This window comes from Perissodus microlepis, chromosome 23 (assembly GCF_051167445.1).
Source record: "Perissodus microlepis isolate ML-2025 ecotype Zambia chromosome 23, ASM5116744v1, whole genome shotgun sequence".
Taxonomy (NCBI): Eukaryota; Metazoa; Chordata; class Actinopteri; order Cichliformes; family Cichlidae; genus Perissodus; species Perissodus microlepis.
In genome coordinates, this window is record NC_140482.1 from 9,447,855 (window position 1) to 9,471,977 (window position 24,123).

Below are 24,123 nucleotides of genomic sequence, written 5' to 3' on the forward strand. Positions count from 1 at the left end.
AGTGTAAGAGTTTTTTCTCGGTCTATTGTGAGAATCTCCAAGAGGAGGAGCTCTGTATAACCGTTTCAGTGCTTTCCCAGTTGCATAAAACTGCCCGATATAGAGACACTAAAGTACCGGAAGTTGCATGATATCCCTTCGTGAATAAACGGGGTTTTTTTTGTTTGTTTGTTTGTTTTTTTGGTTGGCTGGCAGTTGTTGGAAAGAAATGAAAAATATTTGTATGGTCATTTTTAGAGTGATTAAATATAATTTAAATTATGTTTTGTGATAGATAAAAGTCGTAAAATTGATCAAAATATTAAAGAGGCTTAAATAAAAATAAATAAATGCATTTGATCTACTCCAGGCTTTTATTCTGAAAGTCTGAAAGTCTCCGGGAGAGCCGCGTGCTGCGGTCGCCTTGACGCCGCCTTGCCTCCTTGTAGTCCACCTCTACAGCATGCAAATTACCGAGCAACTCCAATATATCGCAGATTGGTTAACTACACAGAGCGCGCGGCGCAGCGCGAGAGCAGGGTACGGCACGCGCTGGCATTGTATTTTTATTTTATTTTAAGTTGACCGTAGAAGCATAATTAGAAAAAAGAGAGATAAAAGAATAGCCCCGCTTTAATGGCAACAATGTTTTAACACTGTCGCCTCGAACCTGCAACTTAATCCTAATTGACTGTGGAGAGACTGGAAGGAGGAAGGCTGCGGGCTGCTCATCATCCCGGGACCGGAGTGAAACCTCACCGCAAAGCGTCCTGGTGTATCGGAATAATTAAGCGTGTGTGTGTGAGTGTGTGAGTGTGTGTGAGGAACCGCAAAGGAAAAGGGAGAGGACTGACGGAACCTGTGAAGTTTTGTAGTGTGTCAGCCTGTTTTATAAGGAGCTTCGTGGACTGTAGAGAAACTGTTAGCCTGCGCGTCCCCCCTCTCCTGTTTTTAAAGGTGGTGGGTTACCCGCATTAACTGATGGACCAAGTACAGTGAAATTTGGACTTAAACATCGTCTTTCTTCAACAGTTTTATCCGGTAAGTGTCACTTTACGGTGAATGTAAATATTTTTCTGTCAATGTTCTGTTAGTTATGGATCAGATGTGATTTATATAAAGTTTATTTCTGTTTCATTGCAATTAAATAACTGTCCCCCGCCTTTTTTTTTTTTTTTTTGTTTATTGGGTTATCTTAAATGATAAGGAATCCGCGTCCATTACGGGCACGTTCTAACTAGCTAAAGAATGTTGCAGTGCAGTAACCATCCAGTTTTATCCCCCCCTTAAAAAACTGCTATAAAACAGAGGGTGTAGATTGTCAGAAAGCACAGGCAGAAAACAGCTTTAAAGAAATAAATAAATAAAAAATAGTGCCTGGACTTGACAGGAACAGAGAAGGAGCTGTGAGTTTTCCTGAGGGGGCTCCATTACCTCGAGCACACCTGGCTGTCTGCCACACACAGTTACTGTATCCTACGGCGCTGTTCTCCCCTATGGAAATTCGGACTGGTGTGCCTATGCTCTGCTTCGTATTACATACAAGATATATAAAAAAATATATATAAAAAAGACAAAACTTTGGAGTGAGTGGCTCATTTTTAAACAGATTGAAGCTGCCGCACACTTCGCTCTTCCCTCCTGGCGTTCGGCCATCACTAATTATATCTGTGGCGTATGAATATTTATTAGTGTTAGTGGTCACAGGTGTCTTTTAATGGGCGCTGCGTCATAAATTCTGACAGAACCGAGCCAATCAGGAAGCAGAGCCAGCCAATTAATCTCGTTACGTTTTACACGGCGCTGTTATAGCGTGCATGTTCACACTGTAATCACAGGCAGTTCAATAGATCTGCACTGCATTTGTGCCTTAATTCTAATCAGCTTTCCCCCTTCAATTAGAGGAAGTGCAAGTTAATGGGGAAAGCACTGTCTGATTATCTTTAAGTTTGCTTAATTCAGTCTGGACCCCAATTTTTTGCTTGGATGAATAATGGTTAATAAGGTAATGCCCCAGTTATAGGCCCTGGATGGCATAACATTTGATTATTTATTTTTTTAATTACAACTTTCCTGTCTGCCTCTCTAGTGTTAAGAGTTTTCTTTTGTTTCCCCCCCCCCCTCCAGCTTTGTAGCTCCATTGCTATAATACCTAAAAAAAAATGTCACCCAGGCACAGGGAATTATAGAGAGAGGGGAAACAAGAGCTGATGTTTACTTGTGGATATCAGGTGGTGCAGTGGTGGTTAGTCCCCTACAACTGAACAAACTGTTTGCAGTGAAGGGGAAACACAAATATGTTTGAATAGGGTAGGTGTTGTCTGTAATGAGTTGAGTAGCCAAAAGGAAATTGGCCTGACAGGTGTGAGTGGTCTGCGGATTTCAGAGCCAGCTCAGGGTCGAGGGTAGAGCTTCGGGCCATGGTGAAACTTTATTAGTGTGCTGTTTGTCAGATGGAGAAATCCTGCAGTTATGTATCAGAGAGCGGAGATGAAGTAGGCAGCGTGAGCCCACGTAATATTGAATCAGTCAAAAAAAAAAAAAAAGGAAAAAAAAAAGGCTGGAACAAGGGGCAAGGGAGTTGAACTATCTCATGCCTGTTGAGTGGGTGGATGTCATAATTATCATTTCTCCAGGATTGTGGTGAAGGAGGGCCGCGGGCGCTGGCAGAATCACTCCCTGATATGTGGGTGTAGTGGTGGTGTCGACCCTGTAGGGGCAAGCCGCATCACTTCCAATCCAGAGGAGGAAAGGGACAAGTCCTGGCGTAATTGGTGCCTGGGAACACTGCAGGGGCGCTCGGGGAAAGTTGATAGACGGTCAGAGCGAGCGCATAAACAAGGCAGCGCAGAAACACATACGCACTCTGAAGCCATGGACTGCTAGGGTGTTTGGGGGTGGGGCTCTAATCTGCTATCCCATGTCGGGCTGAAATGAAACAACCTCTAGCCTGATGCAACAAGTCAACTGTCTCGCATTCTCCGGCCCAAACTCCACCTCATTCTGTTTCAGCCCCCCAGGCTAAAAGCCGCCTGACTTTTAAGTAGTAGACGCACGCAACTGTTGGTGGGAGACCTTCAAGGGAAGTGGGGAGAAAAGACTGGGAGTAAACAAGGTTGCTGGCTTTTCGTGGCCGTGTGTCGCAGCAGGAAGGTGTAAATTAGCTGGCAGGACTTGTCATAACACGATAAAAAGTTCTTAAAATACTTTGTAATTGTAAGAGAAAGCAATCAGGAGCAGTTAAAGTGCATGTTTATGGTAGCACATTCCTGAGTAACCACAACATAACAAAGGAGTGACTGAGCACAAACACCTGTAAAATTCACTTCAGTTCAGTTTTATTTATATAGCTCCAAATCAAAGCAATAGTCACCTTTAAGGCGCTTTATATTGTAAGTTATTGTCACAGTCTGGCTGAGGCAGACTGTATGTGTTTGCAAGAGGACTCAAACGCAGACCAAAAACTGAACGTGACGTGGATTTAACAAAAAACAAGCCGTGTATTGAGGCTAGGAAACAAGGTACAAACAAAGAGCATAGGTGAAACTAAACAATAACCTAAACTGGGTGAACTAAAACTAAACATGAAAAAACCTTAAACATGGTGAACTGACATGGATACCTGAAGTTGTGACGTGCATGAGCAGACGACCTGACAAGGAATGACTGAAGACACATGGACTAAATACACACAGGAGCATAATGAGGGAAATGGAAACACATGGGGAAACAGCTGACACACATGAACATAACGACATCACAAGAGGAGAGTAAAACTAAAAACATTGAACATAGGAACACAGGACCCCTTCAAAATAAAACAGGAACCATAATGAGATGCAGACATGACAACATGAACTTGACAACATGAGACTCAGGGGGGACTTCACAGGGGTTGAAAACACAAGGGGGAACTAATAAGCAAATGAACATAGGAAACCTAATGAGCTTAAACATACTATAAACATCAAAATGAACTAAAACTCAAAACACTGGCTCATAAGACCAGTGACCAGTTGGGGCTGAGGGAAGGAAGAGAGGGATTTTCTTTTTTTTAAGTGCTTCTTGCTACACATAGTAAACACATCTGGGTCTTATCTGGGATCTTTTTGGCACTGACAGCTCAGATGTTTGGGCCAGACATGGTATTAATGTGGGTTATAAGAAGTGTAGTGTGGACCAGATGTGGCCCAAATGTTGTAACACATTTAATATAAGAATTGTTTAAGGTGGACCAGTGCAGTCAGTCAGTGCCAGATATGGGCAATAAAAAAGTGCACACTTTGGCCACATTTTGGGGAAAACGTTAATGTCTAGTAGGGATTAAATTATATTAGAGCATATTTTATGTTCTAAAATATGTTTATATATATATGAGAACGGAGCTTGGTCCCCATAGATCTCTCGTATTCTGGCTATTGGCTACTGCACATTTTCAACACACCTCAGAAACCTTTACAAGTTCAGCATTGTTCATTGTCTTGACACCAAACATTATTGCCAGCTGTTGAGCCTTTACCTATCCATCTTTCTATCTTGCCAAGCACTTTATGAATATTGTAAAACCTTCTGCTGGAAAAGTAGCACATAGAATTTGATGGGCTGCGGCTAGCATTCTGATGAAATGCTCAGCGAGCAGATTATTTAGGACAATAACACCCCCCACCCCCACCTTTGTTTGAAACGCAACACTCCCTTCTGTTGCAGCAGCGTCACGTGTGATGTGTACACATTTCTTGTGGCAGACGTGCAGCGTGTGCTGTGCTGCCTGTATATGCATTTAATCTGCAGTTTCTGTTGTGATTCCGGGAATTTCATATGGCTCGGAGTAATCCATCTCAAAAACAAACAGGGAATTATGGGTGGCGTTGAGTCTTATATTTGACTTTGAAGCTTTTGTTCTGATAACAGGTTTTAGCAGGAGCTTAGAATGCTGTCCAGCTTCTTTAACTTCCCGCTGTGGCTCTCCCACTTAATTGGTCTTGAAAGGTCTTGTTTAGCTGGACGGCGCAGGTCAGCTCGAGTCTCTGCAGTTAAGTTGTCACACACTCAATTAACTGCCAAAAAAAATGCACAGGCTGAAAGCAAGACACCTTGAACTTAATCTGCATTGAATTTGCTGTCTTATGTGTCCAGACAAGAATTATGTAAAAATATACCAGCTTTATCTTCCTTTTAAAAAGACATTACACCTTGGTGTTACTGATGCAGTCAAACAGACATAACATCTGTCAATCTTCTCATCTAACTATCCACTCTTGCTCAATGGAGCCAGTCTGAAAATGTTTTTGACTATTGGTCCGTAAGCTCTGCCTCTGTCTGTGTGTACTGCTTAAGTCTGCTGCTGCATCTGATACTGGCAGCTCCAATGAGTCTTCTTATTTCCCTTGACCATAGACTGGATTTCCTTCAGGCAAATTTGCATCAGCCAAAGTGTCAGATAGGGTGGAGTTTTAGCTCTACTGGCTCTGCATCATAAAGCAAGTTATACTGATTCTAGTATGACACAGTAATGAATTATGGAGGCGCCTGGTGAATAAACAGGGAAAGGGCAGAGCAGAGGGAGAATCAGAATTGGTGATGGGGGTGTGTGCGTGTATGATCCATCTCCATGTTTCCCAAACAGTAAAAGATAAATCTGTGACTTTGTGCTAATCCTATTACCTTTAACGTAGCTTAAAAAGCTGCGCCGCCATCTTTCCATTTCTCCCATGAACACACATGGGCTCAAAGTGTGCACCCATATGTGAAAATGTGCAGTCGCTTATGACAATCATAGTCTAGATCCTGTCAGGTAGATATAAAACACATACAGGCAACGTTTACATATGGCATGTAGATTTTTTTTTCCTCTTTCTTTACTTTTAGTAGGCGTCTTGATGAATTGTCACTTGATCACATACCATTCAGCTGTTACTAATGAACAGAGCCACTAACAGATGTGGTCATAAAAAACAGCTTATGACTTTATAGTAATTTGTTCAGTTAGTAAACTCGTCATGGTTTTGCTGAAGAACAGTAAGCTAGAGTGTAGTACATAAGGCTGAATATCAAACTGATAAATCAGACTGATTACATCCTACCAAGTGTTGGATAATGTCTTGTTATTTGATACTAAATTTTAGTATATTTGAAGTAAATCTCATCAATGTTAAAGAGCCAATCAGCAGACAGCATACTGGTGCGAAGATCTAATGATCTCAGTGACTGGCTGTCTAACATGTAGTAGAGTTATACAGAGAAAATCTATGTTACAAGTACTTATTTTTAAGCTGTGTTTTAAAAAAAATAGTTTAATATCTTCTCCGAGTAACTAAAGTCTAATTACCAAATGTGAAGAAACAACTGCTTTGATTCTACATCCAAAAGATGTTTGTTTTGTCCTGATAGGATATCAACTGAAGTTGAACTTGGGCCAGACTGCACTGTTGTACAATAAACATTTGCACAATATTTTAACCGGGCAAGTCATTATGAATACATTCATATTTACGGTGGTGGGCAAAAACTGGGAGGTAGCTAAAAAAGTTATATAAAAGGTTAAGAACCAAGAGACATCTGAAAACACCTACTGATAAACCACTACCCCCTGGTGCTTTAGGTTGGTTCTACAGAGGGTATTTACAACAAAGTACCTTTAACTCGGGAACTTAGGCGCACATGCATCGATTGTTTTTTTTGAAAGGCTTACATCAGATAGCAGGTGTAGAAATTTGTACAAAAATTATTAGATTTGATGCCAATATCATCAAAGCTGTTAAAACTGCAATGCATGCATTTAAAAAAAAAAAAAAAAGGCAACTACCAAGGCCGACTGTATGACAGATTTGATGAAACTCTTGAAATAATGGAGCAAAATAAGAGAGCAGGAAGCTGCTCTGTGTTTGACTGTAAGAAGAATTAATCAGCCAGGACCGGATTTTCAAAAATCATTTCACATTTCCCAGAAATAGCCACATGCCCAATTTGAGGACGACTGTGAACTACTTGTAACATTACTGCATGCGTGTGGTGACCCCCTTTGATTCCTGGCTTTTGTGCATTTTTAAATATTTGCATGAATACGTTGTAAAACAGCTCTGAGTTAGATATCAAACATAAATGCGTAAATGGGTATGTTTTTATGTTCTGAAACTGCTTCTATGTGTAAAATGGTAAAATAACTTTCTTAATGGAGCTTTCCTATCCTAACGATCAATTTTATGAAACTGGTAACAGTGAGGAAAACATATTGTTTAATCCTTGCTTTAAAAATAATCGAAGACTCTAGTTTTTGAATGATACCAGTCATAATTGTACAGTTAGGATATCCAGCGTGATCACAGTACATGACAGTCCATCATGTCATGTGAAAAGTGTACTTACAGCTCGATTGTGTTTGACAATCACTTTATGTATTTGTAGTTTTTTTGGAAGGTCCTAAGTTTCTATAAATTCAGATTGAAAGTTTCAAAATAGACCAGTATTGGTATATTTCAGATATCTAACTAGAATGCATATGAAAATATAAAAATTGTTTTTTGTTGCGAGTTAGTATTTTTAGAGATTTAATTTAATTTAAGTTTCTATTTTCAGATTTTCAGGTTGTCTATAAACTTGCCTGCATTTTTGTAGACCACAGAAACCAAGCTGTGATTAACTGACATGACAGAATGTTCTAGGTGGTGCCCTTTCTTTTGTTTATTCTCAGTAGCCAGGCCTGTCTACCTATAATATGTGACTCCTTTGAGAATGAAGTTTTTGTTTTTTTCCAAGTGGCGGATCTACACCTATTTATGGAGCGAATCATAAGACCGTCATTACCATTACCCTGTGGCCCTTTTTTTATGGAGGGCATGCTTTAAAATCGACATTAGAAACAACTGAAAGGCTGAAAAGACTAAGGATGGTTACACTGGAGATAGAAAGATATGAAACACTCACTGAATATTCTCAAAGAGCTATCTCATAACGATATAACACAACAATCTCTATTAAAACTGTGTTCTACTTTATTTAGAGTATTGGCTTTGCTTTTCAGTTGCCTGACTTTCCAGGTAGCACTGAAACTAGATAGAGTATAGTGAACAAATGTATCTACACTTTGCCAGTCCTGCTGGTGAGTCACTCCTGAATAGAAAGTGTCCTTTTTTTTTTTTAAAGCGACAGTAAGGTATACAGAAAGATACATCTGTTTGGTGCAGATGGGTCTTCTTACAAAACATACCTTGATCCTACTATACAGTGGCGTAACTCGCCTGCTCATTTCAGGAGAACTAATTACTGCGCATTAGTTAAACAGACCATTTGAAATGCAGGCCTTCTAAATCAAGCTTGCCAGGGGAGCTGAGCCACCCCCTCTTCCCTCCCTATCCCACACTGCCTTTGTGTTTCTATTATTAGTTCTATCATGCATATGTTCTCTATCAGAAATTAAGGCCCACCAGCAGAGAGCAGAAAGTGAGGAAGCTATGCAGTTACACAAGGTAGTGAGTAAGCAAAACTGTGGCGTTGTGTCAGTTAATGGCCATAAAGATGTATTAGGTCTCTATGCATGATGAAGTTCAGTATCTGCTTATGACTTACCATAGGGATGAGCTCCCAGCTGTTAGAACTACTGAACAACATGAGAAAAGCAGAGAGCCAATCGAATTTCTTTTTTTTCATTTTTTTTCATCGGGACACTGATGATGTTTCTAAAGATGCAATCCTTGTAGCAGCCAGCAGAGCGTGTGCTATCAGCCTCGCTCCCCTGATCACCAAGGCTGTGTGCTTCCAACACAGCTAAAAGGATCTTTGTTGGCCTGTTTGAAAGCACAGTACTTCCACTAAAACCTCCACCATGCTGAAACAAAGGGCCAGAAAGTTCAGTCAGTGTTAATATATATATTTTATAAAATAGATGTATACAGACCCTTAACAGGTGGACGTACTTTAGTTAACTAAAACTAAAACTAGGAGCTAAAAAAACGTTTTAAACTTGTATTTTTTAAATTAAAATCTAAATCAGTCATACCTACTGCACTTAGAAAACTAAAATCCAACTAAATATGTACAGCTGAAATGTCTTTAACATTGGTTTACTGGATTTGTTTTCATGCATGTTTGATTCAAATTTGAATAAATGCAATACAGCCACTTTCACTTGCGCTGGCACACGGAAAGTTTTGATAAACGTTTCAGCACAAGCACCGCAACCAAATGAAGCAATGGATCAACAACTCCGTTGGGAAACACGTGATATCACTCCATTCACAGGGACTTGACAGGCAAGAGCTCTGAAACCTGATCCTTGTACATGTGAATCCTCATTAACCATATGCAGAACAATACAATACATGTCAGATGTTGGCTCATATGTCTGAATAAAAGTTGTTTTGTGGAATCCTGATCCTAAACCTGCTTGGATTTCAGTCTCACGGTGCTGGTACAGATTATATTTACATTATTGCTGCGGGTGGTGAACGGGTGGATTAAACTGTCAGAGAACTTCAGACTTCAGTGAATTAAACTCTACTCTTTCAACCACCCTGTTGTCAGGATCCATTAATCATCGCAGCTGCAGGTAGCCTAGCAATGAGGAGGACTAAGGTCATAAAATGCTAAGAACCGAGGTGACTAATGCTTTTAAGAGCAAGTGAAAAGCCAATAATATTGTCAGATATCCACAAGACATCTCCATGATATGTCCAAAACACTAATTTGGAGTGACTTTTATCACTCTTGAACGAGCTAGGAGAATGGCTCTATCCATCGGGGTGCCACTAGGGATAACAAGTCTTTCATGCTACATCAGGTTGCCTCCTGCAACAGAAGAAGGAATTATGCCTTATGGGCTATTTGTGGCTCTAGCGTGCTTTACTTTGACAGTGACGAGGACAGAACACGACTATGACTGTGTTCGTATTATCTAAAAATAATGTTCTTAACTGTCAACCGGATGGTGTGCATTCATACTTAGTACAGTGCAAATCCAGGTCCTTGTTTTGTTGTCATATACTGTATCTATAGTGTGTGTGTCTTTGTCAGTCCACTAGAAACTATGACAAATGTACAGATGGTAAATAAGTGGTGCTGCAGTGCGCTGTCAGGGGCGTAAAGAGTGCAAAAATCAATGGCAAGCAAGGGCACACGAGCTGTTCAGTAAGGATGGCATGCTTAGTATGAACCCTGGCTTTGCAAATGAATGCCCAATACAGTTGTCATTTTAAAGTTTGTCACAGTCAAGCTGTGATAAAGCCACATTCGGTCCATTCATACTGAAATGCTGTCAGCAGTGAGATGTCTTTGTCAGAATCCATAGCAGTGTGGATTTTTGGTGACTTTTGCAAAGGGACATGCTCCAGGTTTATCAGCAAAGGTCTGCTCAGCTCCATCGCTTTCTCACACTACTTATGTGATACATTAGATTACCAAGTAATGAATTCTGGACTCATCTGCCTGTTCGAAAGTGACTTGTCCTACAGAAATGTTGATAAGAATAAAACTTGATTGCGTTGTTTCTAGGGCTGCGTGATTATGGCAACCATATCATTTAGCTCAATTATTGAAATCTTGATGATTTAACACATTGGTCACCTGATCAAAGATGCTGCATGTATTAAACTTTAAAGTTGGAGCAAATTTCATATAAGGAGAGAAATTTTTTAATTTTTTAGGTTCAGTGAGAGTGACGCATGGTCGTCCTCTATGGAGTTAGGCGTACACTAGCGGGCGTTATTGACCATAAACCCAGTTTCGCAAGGGCAGCAAGACGTCCTGGCTCACAGCCTCCATTGGAGGATGTCTATGGGGGAAACAAGGGGCTGTTGTGTGCTTCAGCGGACCTCAGGGCTCGCAAAATTGCTAGCCCGACGTCCCGGGGCTAGCGATTTTTCCAGTCGGGCTACCAAAATCTAACTCAGCCCTGCCCGTCGGGCTGTCATAGGAAGGAAAATATATGTCTATGCTTTTGCATTCTTTCGCCAATGTAGTTGAGTAATTATGTCATTGGCATCGATGAGCCACTGTCAATATGTGACATATTGAAATCGCGTTTGAATTTGCGCTTGTTTTTTGCTTTCACTTTCATTTTGCAATTGCGCGAACGGTGTGCAGAGAGCAGCAGCACTGATTGGTGAGTGACGATTAATTGCGCACCAATTCCTCTGACATCGTCTTATCACTCATTAGCTTACTATTCAAACGCGACAAGTGAAATCTCTCGCAGCAAGCTTAAACATGTGAGAGGTTGAGTGCGCAAAGAATCGCTGACCGTTATGTAAGTACGTGTGTAAAAGCAGCAGGATTTACGCTGGTATTTTAGTTCTGCTCAGCCAAATAAGACAGGTCAGGGTGAAGAAGGGGCAGCCAAAGAAAAGCCTACCACAAAACGGAAAAGTTATGACAAATCAGACTATGAGGCCAAAAGAAAGCGCAGCTTTTTTGGTTTCATGGACAAAAGAATTTCTGTGGCTGGAATATGACAAGCTAAATAACATGATGTTCTGCCAGGCGTGTTGTGAGTTTCATTTGATTTCTGAGTCGACAAGCGCCTTTGTTACTGGGACCAGTAATTTTAAGAAAGACCCCATCAGAACCCATGAGAAATGCAAGAAATGCATTATTGCCCAGTCTGCAGTATCTTTCCCAGAACAAACAGCAATTGCAAAAAAACATACTAAAAATAAATCAAGCACAACAAGAACTCCTGAAAAAGCTGTTTAGAACAGCGTGCTATATTGCAAAGAGTGAACTACCACTGGCAAAATTTAGCAGTCTTTGCAAACTTCAAAAAGCAAATGGCCTAGATCTTGGTTCCACTTGCCTCTTACCTGTGACTTCATTGGAAATTTCAGATTCAGGATCTGACACAGACTGATTCATGTTCTACACAGTTCTTACAAGAAATTCTTCATAGAAATTTCTGTTCAATTAGAACCAAGTATTTGAGTTGATGGTTGTAATTTTTATACAGTTGTTGTGATTTGCATTTTAACAATTTTTTTGATTAATTTTTGTTTCTGTTGCAATATTATACTTTAATGTATAATATTGTAACGGAAACAAAACATAAAAAAAATGATTTCTTTTTTATTCGGGCTACTTAAATTTATTTTGGGCTACCAAAAACTGAAGAATGCCTGCCCGAAGGGCTACCAGAGATTTTGAAATTTTGCGAGCCTTGCACCTGTATAGTAGCTATGGGGAAACAATGGAGAACTAAGACCAACAAATAACTGGCACCTCTGCCGAGCGCCACTGAAAGTGGACTGAGAGACCAGCAAAGTGTTTGAGGCAAAGGCAGCTGCAGGCAGACATCAGTGATCATTCCACAGGCTTTTTAAAACTTCCTTTACACTGATTAGAAAGATTACTTAGGGTCAAGATGAAAATGCTCCTGTGTAAAACAAAGGGATACACTTCATTTATAACACACACAAAAGTGAGTTTCCTATTGAAAATGCATGCAAAAAGTTTTTGGATATACTTATCTTTGGTTATTTAAAGTCATTTGGCTGCTTACATCATCTCAGATATCATGCGTGCACTTGTCTGAATGGACACACTAATGAACATATAAAAAGACAACATTTATTTACAGCAGTGCTGTAAAAGTCTGCGTGGAAGATGAGCATTTGTGTATTCATGGCTTTCTGTGTGAGAGTGCTCGCACAGTCACATAGACGAGGCCTTGTCACTCTGACATATTATACCCACGGGGGGCAGTGGACTCACTGTGGGTGTTCCAAGATATTATGGAGTGTTTCACTGCACTGGAACAATACAATTTATAACTGGTCCAGCAGAAGCATTAACAGGGTGTTTATTGGGTTTATAAATGGACAAAGCCTCCTGTGTATGTTCCAGCGATGGTAAAGAACCCGGCCTATGATTAATATTCCATCAACAGACTTTTTCCTCACTTTCTCTCTGATGTCTTACTCTCCTCCGCTCCATGCTGCTTTTCCTTTTTTCTTTTTTTTTTCACTCATCTGATTCGATTTTGGGTGATGAGTTGGCTTCGCTCACATGCATGAGGAGCGATCTCATAGGGCTTCAGTAGATCTCTAATTGAATTGTCTGAACAGCACGAGATGAACATTTGAATGTGTAAAAAAAAGAGAGTGCAGCAGAAGACTGGCACTGGAAGAATGTTTCATCTCCTGCGCCCATCACACCGACTTCCATGCAACATTGATTGCTTGAAAAATGGATCAGTTAAGAGGAGTCTGTTTGAAATCCAGTAGGAAGAGAGCATCAAACTACTGCCGTTCTCTATCTGCTCTCTGCAGTGTTATCATGCAGTACACGATAACATCTGTTAATAGTCTTTTTTTTCCATTTCATATTATCCTACAAGCCATTAGGGTCACAAAGGTGAGCGCCTTGGGTCCCATGAATCAAATGTATATAAATAATAAAAAGGGAAATGCTGCAGTTATTATTCAGCACCAGATTTGGGAGATGTTGTCTGAATATTATCGCTGTCTAAACAATGTAAATTTAATAGGTTTGACAAATGAGATTTTTGTGTCTCATTTTGGTTTGTCACATTATCTTTAATTGCTAAACACGAGTACATAGTCACATTTCTCAATGTTCTGCATAGAAATGCTTGAAAATGATTATTGCTTAACTCCTAGTGATGTCTAACTGTATAAATGTGGAAGTTGTTCACAGCTTAGAAGTTTTGCCAATGTTTGATTTTACATTAATATGTTCTTTTCGTATATGGAATCTGTGAGTATGTCTTTTCAAATACAGACTTTAAAAAGTTGATTCAAATGTTTTCTTTTATTCTTGTTGCTTTTTGCAATAAGAATTCAGAAGCGAAAGACTGATTTCTAAAAGAAATGCCATGCCTTTCCACATGGACGGGGGGAAAAGCAAGCAGCTGGAAAGGTCTAAGGGCAATTCCACCACTCAGAGAAAATTTTGGCTTTGAAAGCTTAAATTTGGTGGCCTCTAGCCAATTCTGATACCTCTCTTCCATCACTTTACCTCCTCTTTTAATGAGTTTGCTTAGCCATCTGTAAAGATAAATTATTGCAGAGACCATTAAATGATAAATGTCTATTGATTCTTAATCTACGTTTTTATTTATTTAGTGAGCGCTTGACTACAGTGTTTTGAAGACATGCCAACGTGATGTTAATTAGAAACATAAACAGATATATCCATGATTAATCCTTAGCAGGAAATTACATTGACCTGGCAGGTTCAACACAGATATAACACCACATATCCCAAATAGCAAAACAATAACTATTCCTAATAAAGTTCTCCTATATAAATACATAAAACAGCCAATAAAGGGTGCAGTCCCTTTGACTGATTTCAGCTTCAAGAGCAGTCTTCTGTTCACCACCTGCTGGACTCTCTCAAATTCACGCCAATCCATAAAGTCCTTAATTCTTCCTCAGTTTCCCTCCTCCTCACCTCATTTGAGCAAGAATCATAAGAGGTGAAATCATAGAAACCTAGCCAAAGATTATTAAGATCACACTAAGTAAAACTTAGACTGCAGAACACCAGAATGATGTGTTATATTTGGGATTTTATAAACTGCATTCAACTATTACAAAGTTTAAAACTACAACACATTATTTAAATCTATTTGCTTTGTGGATTGTTGGTTGGACAAAAGGGAAATAATAATCTGACATTTTCAATTCTGTACGACATACCGGATAGATGACAGGAACATAAATGCAGAATAGTCTACAGTTTAAAAGACATCATCACTGTTTGAGAGACATTTTCATTCTTTGTGTATCTAAACAGTAGCTCAGTGAGTGATCTATAATGAGCAACTTGTCTTTCTCAAAGAGTGGTTGGTCTCCTTATTGTTGTACTCCTGTCCAGGCAGATTCAGAGCGCCAGATTTCCCTCGAGGCAAGAACATTCAACTAATTATTCCTGTGCATTCTGCCTGATGTTGTGGTGATTCCCTGTAGAAATGAGTAAGGGAGGGGATCACGAGATTATTAGTGCATTCAGGACCAGATTTACTAAGCAGGTCAAATTAACAGGAGACTGTAATCTGAGAACAACAGGAGTTTAAAGGTCTGCTGTTGATCTGCTAACACAGAAACAGACAGTGTATTTCAGTAATATCCAATTCAGAAACTTGTGTAGGGTCACGGACGAGCAGAACAGATGAGGGTGTGAGGAATTGGCTAACGATGCAGGTGCGGTTTGTTATCTGCAATCTGACAAATATGTTATTAGCATGGGTTTGAAAGCATCTGTTTCTCTCAGTAATCAGCATGGCAGGGTAGAAGTGAAGAAGAAGCTGTTTTCTGTGGTAGAATCAGAGGTGTTATTGGAGGAATGTAATATCCATCCAGCCATCTTTTTTTCCCCCTTCAGCATCTCCCACGTGCAACCTGCTCACTAAAGGGACACTTGTAACAGCATTGAGGTGCATACATTAGCAAGAAAGCGTGCTCCATGGAGGACATTTTTAAAATGACCTGAGGAGAAACGTTTGTGGACTACTGCGGTTGTCTCACCTGTATGCCGCTTGGGTTTGGTGATATATCAAAAATTTCCACTTGTGGCTAGCCACTATTGAGCAGTTGCACTTTTACTATAATTAAAACAACAGAAATCACTCAGTCGCAAAAAAATACCATCAGTTAAAAACTTGACACCGAATATCTGTGTTCGTTAGACTACGTTTTTCTGCTTGGTGGGTTGATGGGGTTTTTTTTCACCTCCCTCCCCCAAACGTTGTAAACTTGTCTTTATTAAGCACTGCAGGAATTATAGGTGTTGCAAATTTTCTGTGCCTTTTATTGAATTGTTTTTCTTTTTCCAAAGCAATGTAAGAATACCATTCCTTGGCATTCAGTATATCGCTTTTCCTTTTATTCCCCCCCAAAAATGAACACATCTGAAGAAACTTTTCTTTCACTGGCACACTTTGTGTTCTGGCCTGCTCACGGTTGCAAGTGTTACAGTAAAGTGTAAAATGCTGCAGCTGAGGACATGCTCAACTATGTGCTTTAATTTAAATACTTCCCAGGCCAGATTTTGCAGTCTGAAACAGAAACTTGTCTAAATAGATATGCTGTAAAGCTAGCCAAAGAAAAAACTGTCCACACATTTCCTTTTACTACAGCTTCCTTTTTGGCTCTTTGTGCACTTATGAGAGTTGAAGCTGGTGCCGTCTGAGTTAGGTAAGAGTTCAGTGACATTACCAGTGATGTATTACTTTGGTAATGTAACGAGTGTCTTAGGGTTTTTATATTTCTTAGAGTTCTCGCTATTCAGTGTTTCCCGGGTCCATGGAGTGAGGAGTGTAAAGTCTCTATCAGTTATTGCAGGTATGTGGAGAATGACCTTGGGGTATATGCCTGAACCTCAAAGATGTTGAAGATGGAGTTGTCTTGGTTTTCATCAATACTGTTGACTTTACCCTGTGGCACCAAAAATGCATGGAGGCATGGTGAGGGAGGCAAAAAGTTGAAAGAAGAAAGAAGAGGCACGGAGAGGGTTGGGAAATAACTTCAGAGATGTTTTAGCTTCATGGAGCTGATATCTTCTCTCTGTTGTCTCCCTGGGTTAGGTGTGTGTTGTGTGAGGATTGCTTGACTTGGTAAACAGAATAATTGTTATATTTATAGTCAGACTGTAGTAAGCATTTAAAATCTGAATGTCCGATGTGTTTCAGAACAGTAATTAAGCTAATTGGTACATGAATGCCTGCTGGTCCCTTGGTATGTATCTCTAGGCTATATAGAAAATGTAATTTTCTAAAACTTTACAATTAGAGGACAAAAATAAACGAGCATCCAAACTGACACATCAAAAACTTCACATTTTTTTTAAGTCTTTTTGTTGTTTTCCCCAAAACAGTAGAGTGGTTTTTGATGATGACTTCACAGGGTGTATCTCTAGTCTGCACACCAAAAAAGATATTTTTTTCTATTACTGCTTTAGGGCACAGGCAACTGCAAACACCCCCAGAAAATATGCCCCACATCTCTCTGACTTTGCGTAAAGGGGAGATATTTCCTCAGCTTTGTAAAGAGAGACAGTTGAGTATTATTTCGATAGATATCTTGAGTCATAGCTTTCACTCTCTGACGAACACAGGCTGGATTGGCTTGCCCCGTCTTGCCAGAATGAAGCTTTCCAGTTACTAATCGCATTCGTTAACAAGAACGGCTGTCATCTCTCACGTCTTTCCTCTTTGAAGAATCCCATTCGTTAACAGTGAATATCTAGATGATTCTTGATCTAGGGAAGATGTCTACACTTCTGCACCAGTCCCCCGAGTGATTTAGCCTTTGATCCATCGGGATTTTAGTCGACTTAATGTAATGGATTTCAATGTGGTGCACAGGCTGCTCATCATTAAAATCAGATTTCAGCTTTTCCCTTGTCATTCAACATAAATCCTACTCACAGTGGAGTTTGATTTTGTTTTCAGTAGCCCCTGCCCCTGCACACGCTTCGGTTTATTGCTTTGATATAGTTTGTAAAATAATACAGTCAAGAGTATTTGAAAGAATTCAGATGTATGAATACGGGGTTGGCTCAGATTTAATTCTCTTTGAGTCCAGCCTCATGTGAGTTAGCTGGTTTTGCAATAAAAGAGGGTCATTTATTTCACGTTCTAAATGTAGAATGCTTGTTCTAAATGTTGCTTTGACATGGATTGAAGTGACTTCTGCATTTGCATGACTCACACTACGTCTTTGTTTAGACGAGCCTGCATATAAAGGGCAGAGAAATCAGTCAAATGAGTCTCTCTCTCTCTCTCTCCGTCTTTTTTTTAAATAATGTACCATTATCCCACTGAGTCACTGGGAAGAGTTGCTGTCTGATCTCAGTCCTCACCCTGTGGAATTTATTTACTCATCGGTAAAATGCAGTGCCCAGGGAGGGAGTCTTAATTCTGAAGTTTTTTATTGGATGAATAGGCGTGCCATTAGCTAGAGATGATGCTACATATACTGAGTAAAGGCAACATAGGTGTAAACATTCAGAAAGAAGAGAATACTTCGTAGAGTTTTCACAGTTGCTAAGACATTTCCACCCCTTTTTGTAAAACTGTTAACAACACCTTACTAAACCTCTGACAATGCTGGCGAAACCAGTCGCCTCAAAACAGCTTTGTCAGAGCTCAAAAACCACACAGTGTTTTCAGATCACACACACATACACTCACAGCCTGCGAAAAATAAGACCACTGCTGTGCATTCATTACACACTAAAGTGAAAGAAAAAATGATGAGAACATGAAGCTCCAAGATTTTTTTTTCCAGTAAAAATAAAGTGTGTGTAGCTGCTTCCAGTTCCACTAAAATAACAAAATATGTACATTTGCTGTACAGTAGATGTTGGATTTTGTGATGGCCACGGATGATCAACAGAGATCTGGTTGTGCTCTTTGTCCTGTTTGCCTCACAAGTTTGCATGAAATTCATTCATGTATTGTATATCTCATAAGAAATTATTACGATATAATTTACTCACAAAGATGGTCTCTTTCGTACTGCAGCATAGTCATATGTTAAAAAGTCAATAAATCAAGAGAATATTCATAAATAAATCAGAGTGTGCAAGTATAAATCTAAATATAGGTAAAGCATGTTGACTGTAAGAGGGAGTGGGAAATTCTATTAAAACTAATGAGAGTTTCATATAAATTGAACACAATGTGTAGAGAATACTGGACACTGTTAGCATTGTTTTCTAGTCTTATATATTTTTCATGCATTTAAGGCTGTGCAAGGACAGTTCTACACTACATAAAGGCTTTGATCCAAGAACTGTGTTACTCTTCATGCATATGATGCACTCATAAATATAATTTTACACTTTTACACATACATAACATAAACTTGCTGTTGTAACATATGAAACTTAAATGACATTTGGATCACTGACAATGAGACTGAATATAATTTTAATGCTACGCGGAAGTGGCACAGTTATTTAGGACAGCGTGTTTGAGTTTGACCTTCTGCAACATAGTTGCTTAACACTTTTCTTTTCCCTCCCCACCCCTTCTGCCCATCCTTTCTTCACAGATTTCTCAGGCCGAAATGCCGCCCTGTGTCATTTTCATCGGCTTGTTTCTCGCTGCGGTCCAATCCCAAGATATCCATCCCTCAGAGGCATCATCCTCCATTAGTGAGTCTTGTGACTCCTTGTGCTCCTGCGAGAGAAAAGACGGCATCTTTCATCTTAACTGCGAGCAGAGAAACATCAGCAAAATCTCCCAAATCAAAGTCCCAGCAGGTGTGCCCTTCCACCTGAACCTTTACAAGAATGACTTGGTTGAGCTCCGTGCTGAGGAAATGGAAGGGCTTAAGAGTGCCCTTTCACTGCACATCGGGGGTAATAGTATACAAGAGCTGGAGCCAGGGGTCTTTAGCACTTTCGGATCGCTGAAAAAACTCCATATAAATAGCAATTTCCTCGTCACACTGAAAGAGGACACTTTTCAAGGCCTGGTGAATTTGGAATTTCTCCAAGCTGACACAAATTTCATACGGGTCATCGAGCCAGGGGCCTTCAACAAACTGATCCGCCTCAAGGTCCTCATCCTCAATGACAATTCCATCGAGTTTTTACCCAGCAACATTTTCAGATTTGTACCACTCACCCACCTGGACCTGCGTGGCAACAAGCTCCAGACACTGCCCTATGTCGGCTTTTTGGAGCATATTGGGCGCATAATGGAACTCCTCCTAGAAGACAATGACTGGGTCTGTAACTGTGACATTTTACATTTAAAAATCTGGATGGAGAACATGAGAGCCCAATCATCAATCAGCGATGTGATCTGCACCACACCACATGACCTCAAGGGGTCCATTCTGGCAAAGGTGAAGCGGGACATCCTCTGTCCATCCCACGCCAATATTCCCTTAGAGGAGCCGTCAAAGTCACTGGATATGGTTGTTACTCCCTCATCCAAAGTAGCTCAGATTCCCAAGTTGGTCAATGCCAAGGATGACGGCAGAATCCCGACACCATCTCACATTCCCAGCAGTCCTTGTGTGGAGCATTGTTCTTGTCACAATCACCCCGTGGCTGGGTTTTTGATGCATTGTCAAGACCGAGGAATTCAAAAGGTGTCAGATATCGGAATACTTAAGGAAAGCCCAACTAAGCTCGTTATGACGGGAAATATGATTCAGAAACTTCTGAAGTACGACTTTGTAACATATGATAGTTTAGAATTGCTCAACTTGGCAAACAACAGAATCGATTACATTGATAATGAAACTTTCCTCAGCTTGAGCAGCTTGAAAAAGCTCTACTTAAACGGCAACAGAATCGAAAAGCTGTTCTCTACCATGTTTGTAGGACTGCACAACCTTGAATACCTATATCTGGAATACAACCTCATCAAAGAGATTGCACCAGGCACATTTAATCCCCTGCCAAACCTGAAGCTGCTGTCATTAAATAACAACCTGCTCAGCTCTCTTCCAGCGCAGATATTTCGCAACGTGCCTCTCGCCAAATTAAACCTGAGAAAAAACCTGCTTATGCACCTGCCAGTGAGCAACGTGCTCGATCAACTCGACTCGCTGGAGCAGATTTATTTAGAGGACAACCCCTGGGACTGCAGCTGTGACTTGCTCAGCCTCAAACAATGGGTAGAGAAACTGAGAAAGGACACAGTGGTGGGCTCCATTTTGTGTCACATGCCAAAGAAAGTGATGCAGACCGACCTGAGAAGCCTTCATCATGAGGTGCTTTGTCCCGGTTTAGGGACCTACCACCCATTGCCCTCAAATGAAGAGAGTGTGACAGCCACACTGGGGCCCAACAGCGATGAGAGGAGTCTCCTCATCTCACTCACAGACACTATCCCACTGTCTGTGCTCATTTTAAGCCTTCTTGTTTTTGTCCTCATGGTCATATTCTGCTCAGCTGGGCTGGTGGTGTTCGTCGTGCATCGGCGGCGGCGGAGGGCGAAGAAAAAAGCAGCAGAGGAGCAGCCGCGAGAAAACACCAGCAGTAGCTCCCCCATTCACTTGCATTACAGCATGTATGGGCAGAAAACCACTCATCACACTCTGACACAGAGGACGGGGTCCACCACTCTGTACGAGGACAGGTCGCACAGTCCCATCGTGCAGATCTGCCGCAACCCCACCTACTGCTCTCAGCACAAGGAGCACGACGCCGATATGGATTATAACCTCGACGAGCCCAGCTCCAAGCATCACCTCTGCCGGAGCATCATGGAGAAGGAGAACACGTCGCCCCTCACGGGAAACCCCAGCTCAAAGTTCAGATCCATGCCCGGAGAGTGCCCCGCGGAGTTTGTCACTCTCAGCAACCCCAACTCCTTGTACAGGAACATTCTGGAGAGGGAGAAGGAGCTGCAGCAGCTCGGAATAACAGAATACCTGAGAAAAAATATGCCTCAGCTTCAGCCCGCTGTAGACATGCAGGTGCCAGGGCACCAGGAGGAGGTGAAACTAATGGAGACGATTATGTACTCAAGACCGCACAAGGTCATGCTTGAGCAAACAAAAAACGAGTACTTTGAACTCAAAGCTAACCTGCATACTGAACCAGACTATTTGGAAGTTCTGGAGCATCAAACTGCATTTAACTGAGCTTATGAAGTTATAATAAATATATATATATACATAAAATGTTTGATCTAAGTGCCTTGTCCTTTTTGCCCTCTTGTACTTGCCACAGTGTAAAATATAAATATAGATATATGATGGGCACATCTCTTAAATTGTAGCACAGAATGTAATTGGTTGACTCTTTTGTTACGTTTCATCTGTTGACAGCCATGTTATGTAGCTGGTAAAAGGTGTCATTATTTATGGCCAAATATAACTTAACCGCTTAATCTCTACAGGACCACTGAGACGTCATTTGAAATGTAACATCATCTTCAAAGATTCAGTTTGCTGTGGCCAAAACAAAACCCGAACCTAACGCTAGACGAGTGTGTGCTGTCTAGGGTTGAGTTCAGGATTAGGGTTAAGGGGAACACACCATTCACACACAGACTGTTAGATGAAAACTACAGAGCATCAGTTAAACAGCATCAGCTTCTGCTTTGTGAAAATACCCTAAACCCCAACCCTAATACGAACCCTGCTGGATGTTTAAGAGGTTAAAACTCACAGTCTGTTGAACAGACCTGTGTTGAAACCAACTTTTTTTGTTTTTTTTAAATGATTGATTACATCTCTGCTGTGTTACTGCAGCCAAATGAATCGATCCACATAGCACCCTCCCCATCCCCCTCACGCTCCAACATCCTGACGGAATAAAGCAGATGTTTGGGAAGAAGTGAGTGAATTTCAATCATCACTTGACCCAGAAATGCTGTTTAATCAGTTTACCCTGACTCTGGGTATGACCTGATTACATTCTCTGTCAACATAAGCCAGCTGGATTGCCGCAACCAGAATGCTCATTGTGCCGAAGAGTCAGCAAATTGCCAACATGTACATAAAAAAAAAAATATATATATATATAAAAAAAATACAGGGATAGGAGTGCAGTTTGAAAGCTATCCTTCTGTCAGTTAATTGACATGACATAGGAACTTTATTTATTTTTGTACAAGCTACTTCTTTATTTCTTGAGTCAGTAAGTAGAGCACTTCAAGTAAAGTATATACACCACTGTAATGTTGTAAAAATGCATTGCACTAATCAAATGCCATAAGATGGTGCATGACAATCAGAGTCCTGCTGAAATTTGTTGTTTTTTTTTTTTTTTAAGCTTTTGATGAAAAAAGCCACTAATGTGGAATATCATTGATCTGTGTGTGTCTGAGTGTCTGTATGTGAGACGTGTGCCACTATTTTCTGTCTGACAACAGCATTTGGGAACATTGTTCGTTCCTCGTGCTCACATTTATTAACTTCCTGGAACATAACATTGCCCGAAAGCGAGTGAAGGTCCAGTTTTCCACAGACAGCCTGATAGAAAACAGACTCCAGCCGACTTCTCTCTGTTTCCCAGCTCACATTATAAACAGCTGACGAGTTGGCGAGTGACATGTGCAATGTAGACATTGTCGTTATTCTGCATTTATACTATTTGCTCTTCATACTCTTGGAAACTCAACATTTGGAACGGTTCATGTAAGCACACACTCTGTAGCTTTTCTACTTAACTAGAGTTAATTATTTATTCTGTATATTTTGTATATACTTATGTTCCATTATATCTATTGTTTGTTTGTGTGCCTTCAGTGCTGTACAGACTATAAACAGAACTTGTAATTGAAAGAGGAAATAAAGAATTGCAGTATACATATGGTTTGTAAGTAATTTATGGCTAACTCATGTATACATCCAGCCTGTTTTACCTTCAAGATAAAAGAATTCAAAGCTGCTGCTTCTCAACACCGCACACTATCTGCGCTAATTGCCACACCAGGCACTCGAAAAAGACATTTTCTCTCATTGTGCTATCAGTCCTGCACAGCATACATGTGCGAGGATGTAGTTGTGTAAAGAACATTTGGGTTTTTTTTTTCCAGCTATGTGAATAATTTACCCCCCCCCCCTCAATGGCTCAGACCTTGTCCTTAATCACACAACAGTGGCGGCAGGCTTTTTCTCCAGCCATGCTCTACTGCATTACTTTTTTTTTCTTTCCACTTGGGGAAACAGCGGATCCTCTGTAATTCCTCTATTTTCTATCATAACTGATGTATCCGACACTGCTTTCCAAGAATACACACGTAACACAGACTGCCACTGACATCTAAATACATAAACTCTGTATGCACGCACATCATTTAAGGTATGAAAACTCTCAGAGGCACACACAGACATGCACACAGCAGGGAATACAAATGATCTTCTGCTGCTTGATCCTATGAGACTCATAAGCAATATGCTCCTCTAAAGGTGAGACATTAGCAAAGTGCAAAACTGTGTGCAGGATGCTTTATTTCAGGGGACGACTTCAAATAAGTGAATCCAGTTATGTGAGTAAAGTTCACCAAGGAACCAGTAACACAATGGAATAGCTAGTAGGCGAAGTAAACAAAACAAAATCTCAAACACATTTTACATTATAAAATGATCAGCGAAATTCTTCTTTGTGTCAGTGTAAAGAACTTTAAAAACACATTTAATCCCTGAGATTATTTTAACATAAGAAATAGAAGCGCAATGTCAACAATACAGTTTTTCTATGGGGTAAAGAAATGCTGTT

At 40.4% G+C, this 24,123-nt stretch overlaps 1 protein-coding gene across 1 annotated transcript; it reads left to right on the forward strand.

The window, feature by feature from the left end:
• The first annotated feature begins 420 nt into the window (after window positions 1-420).
• On the forward strand, window positions 421-23,210 carry slitrk6 (SLIT and NTRK-like family, member 6). Its single transcript, XM_084921611.1, has 2 exons — window positions 421-1,020; window positions 18,987-23,210. Exon 2 carries the CDS (start codon window positions 19,002-19,004, stop codon window positions 21,537-21,539), a length of 2,538 nt encoding a protein of 845 aa, XP_084777737.1. The 5' UTR covers window positions 421-1,020; window positions 18,987-19,001; the 3' UTR covers window positions 21,540-23,210.
• The last annotated feature ends 913 nt before the right edge of the window (window positions 23,211-24,123 follow it).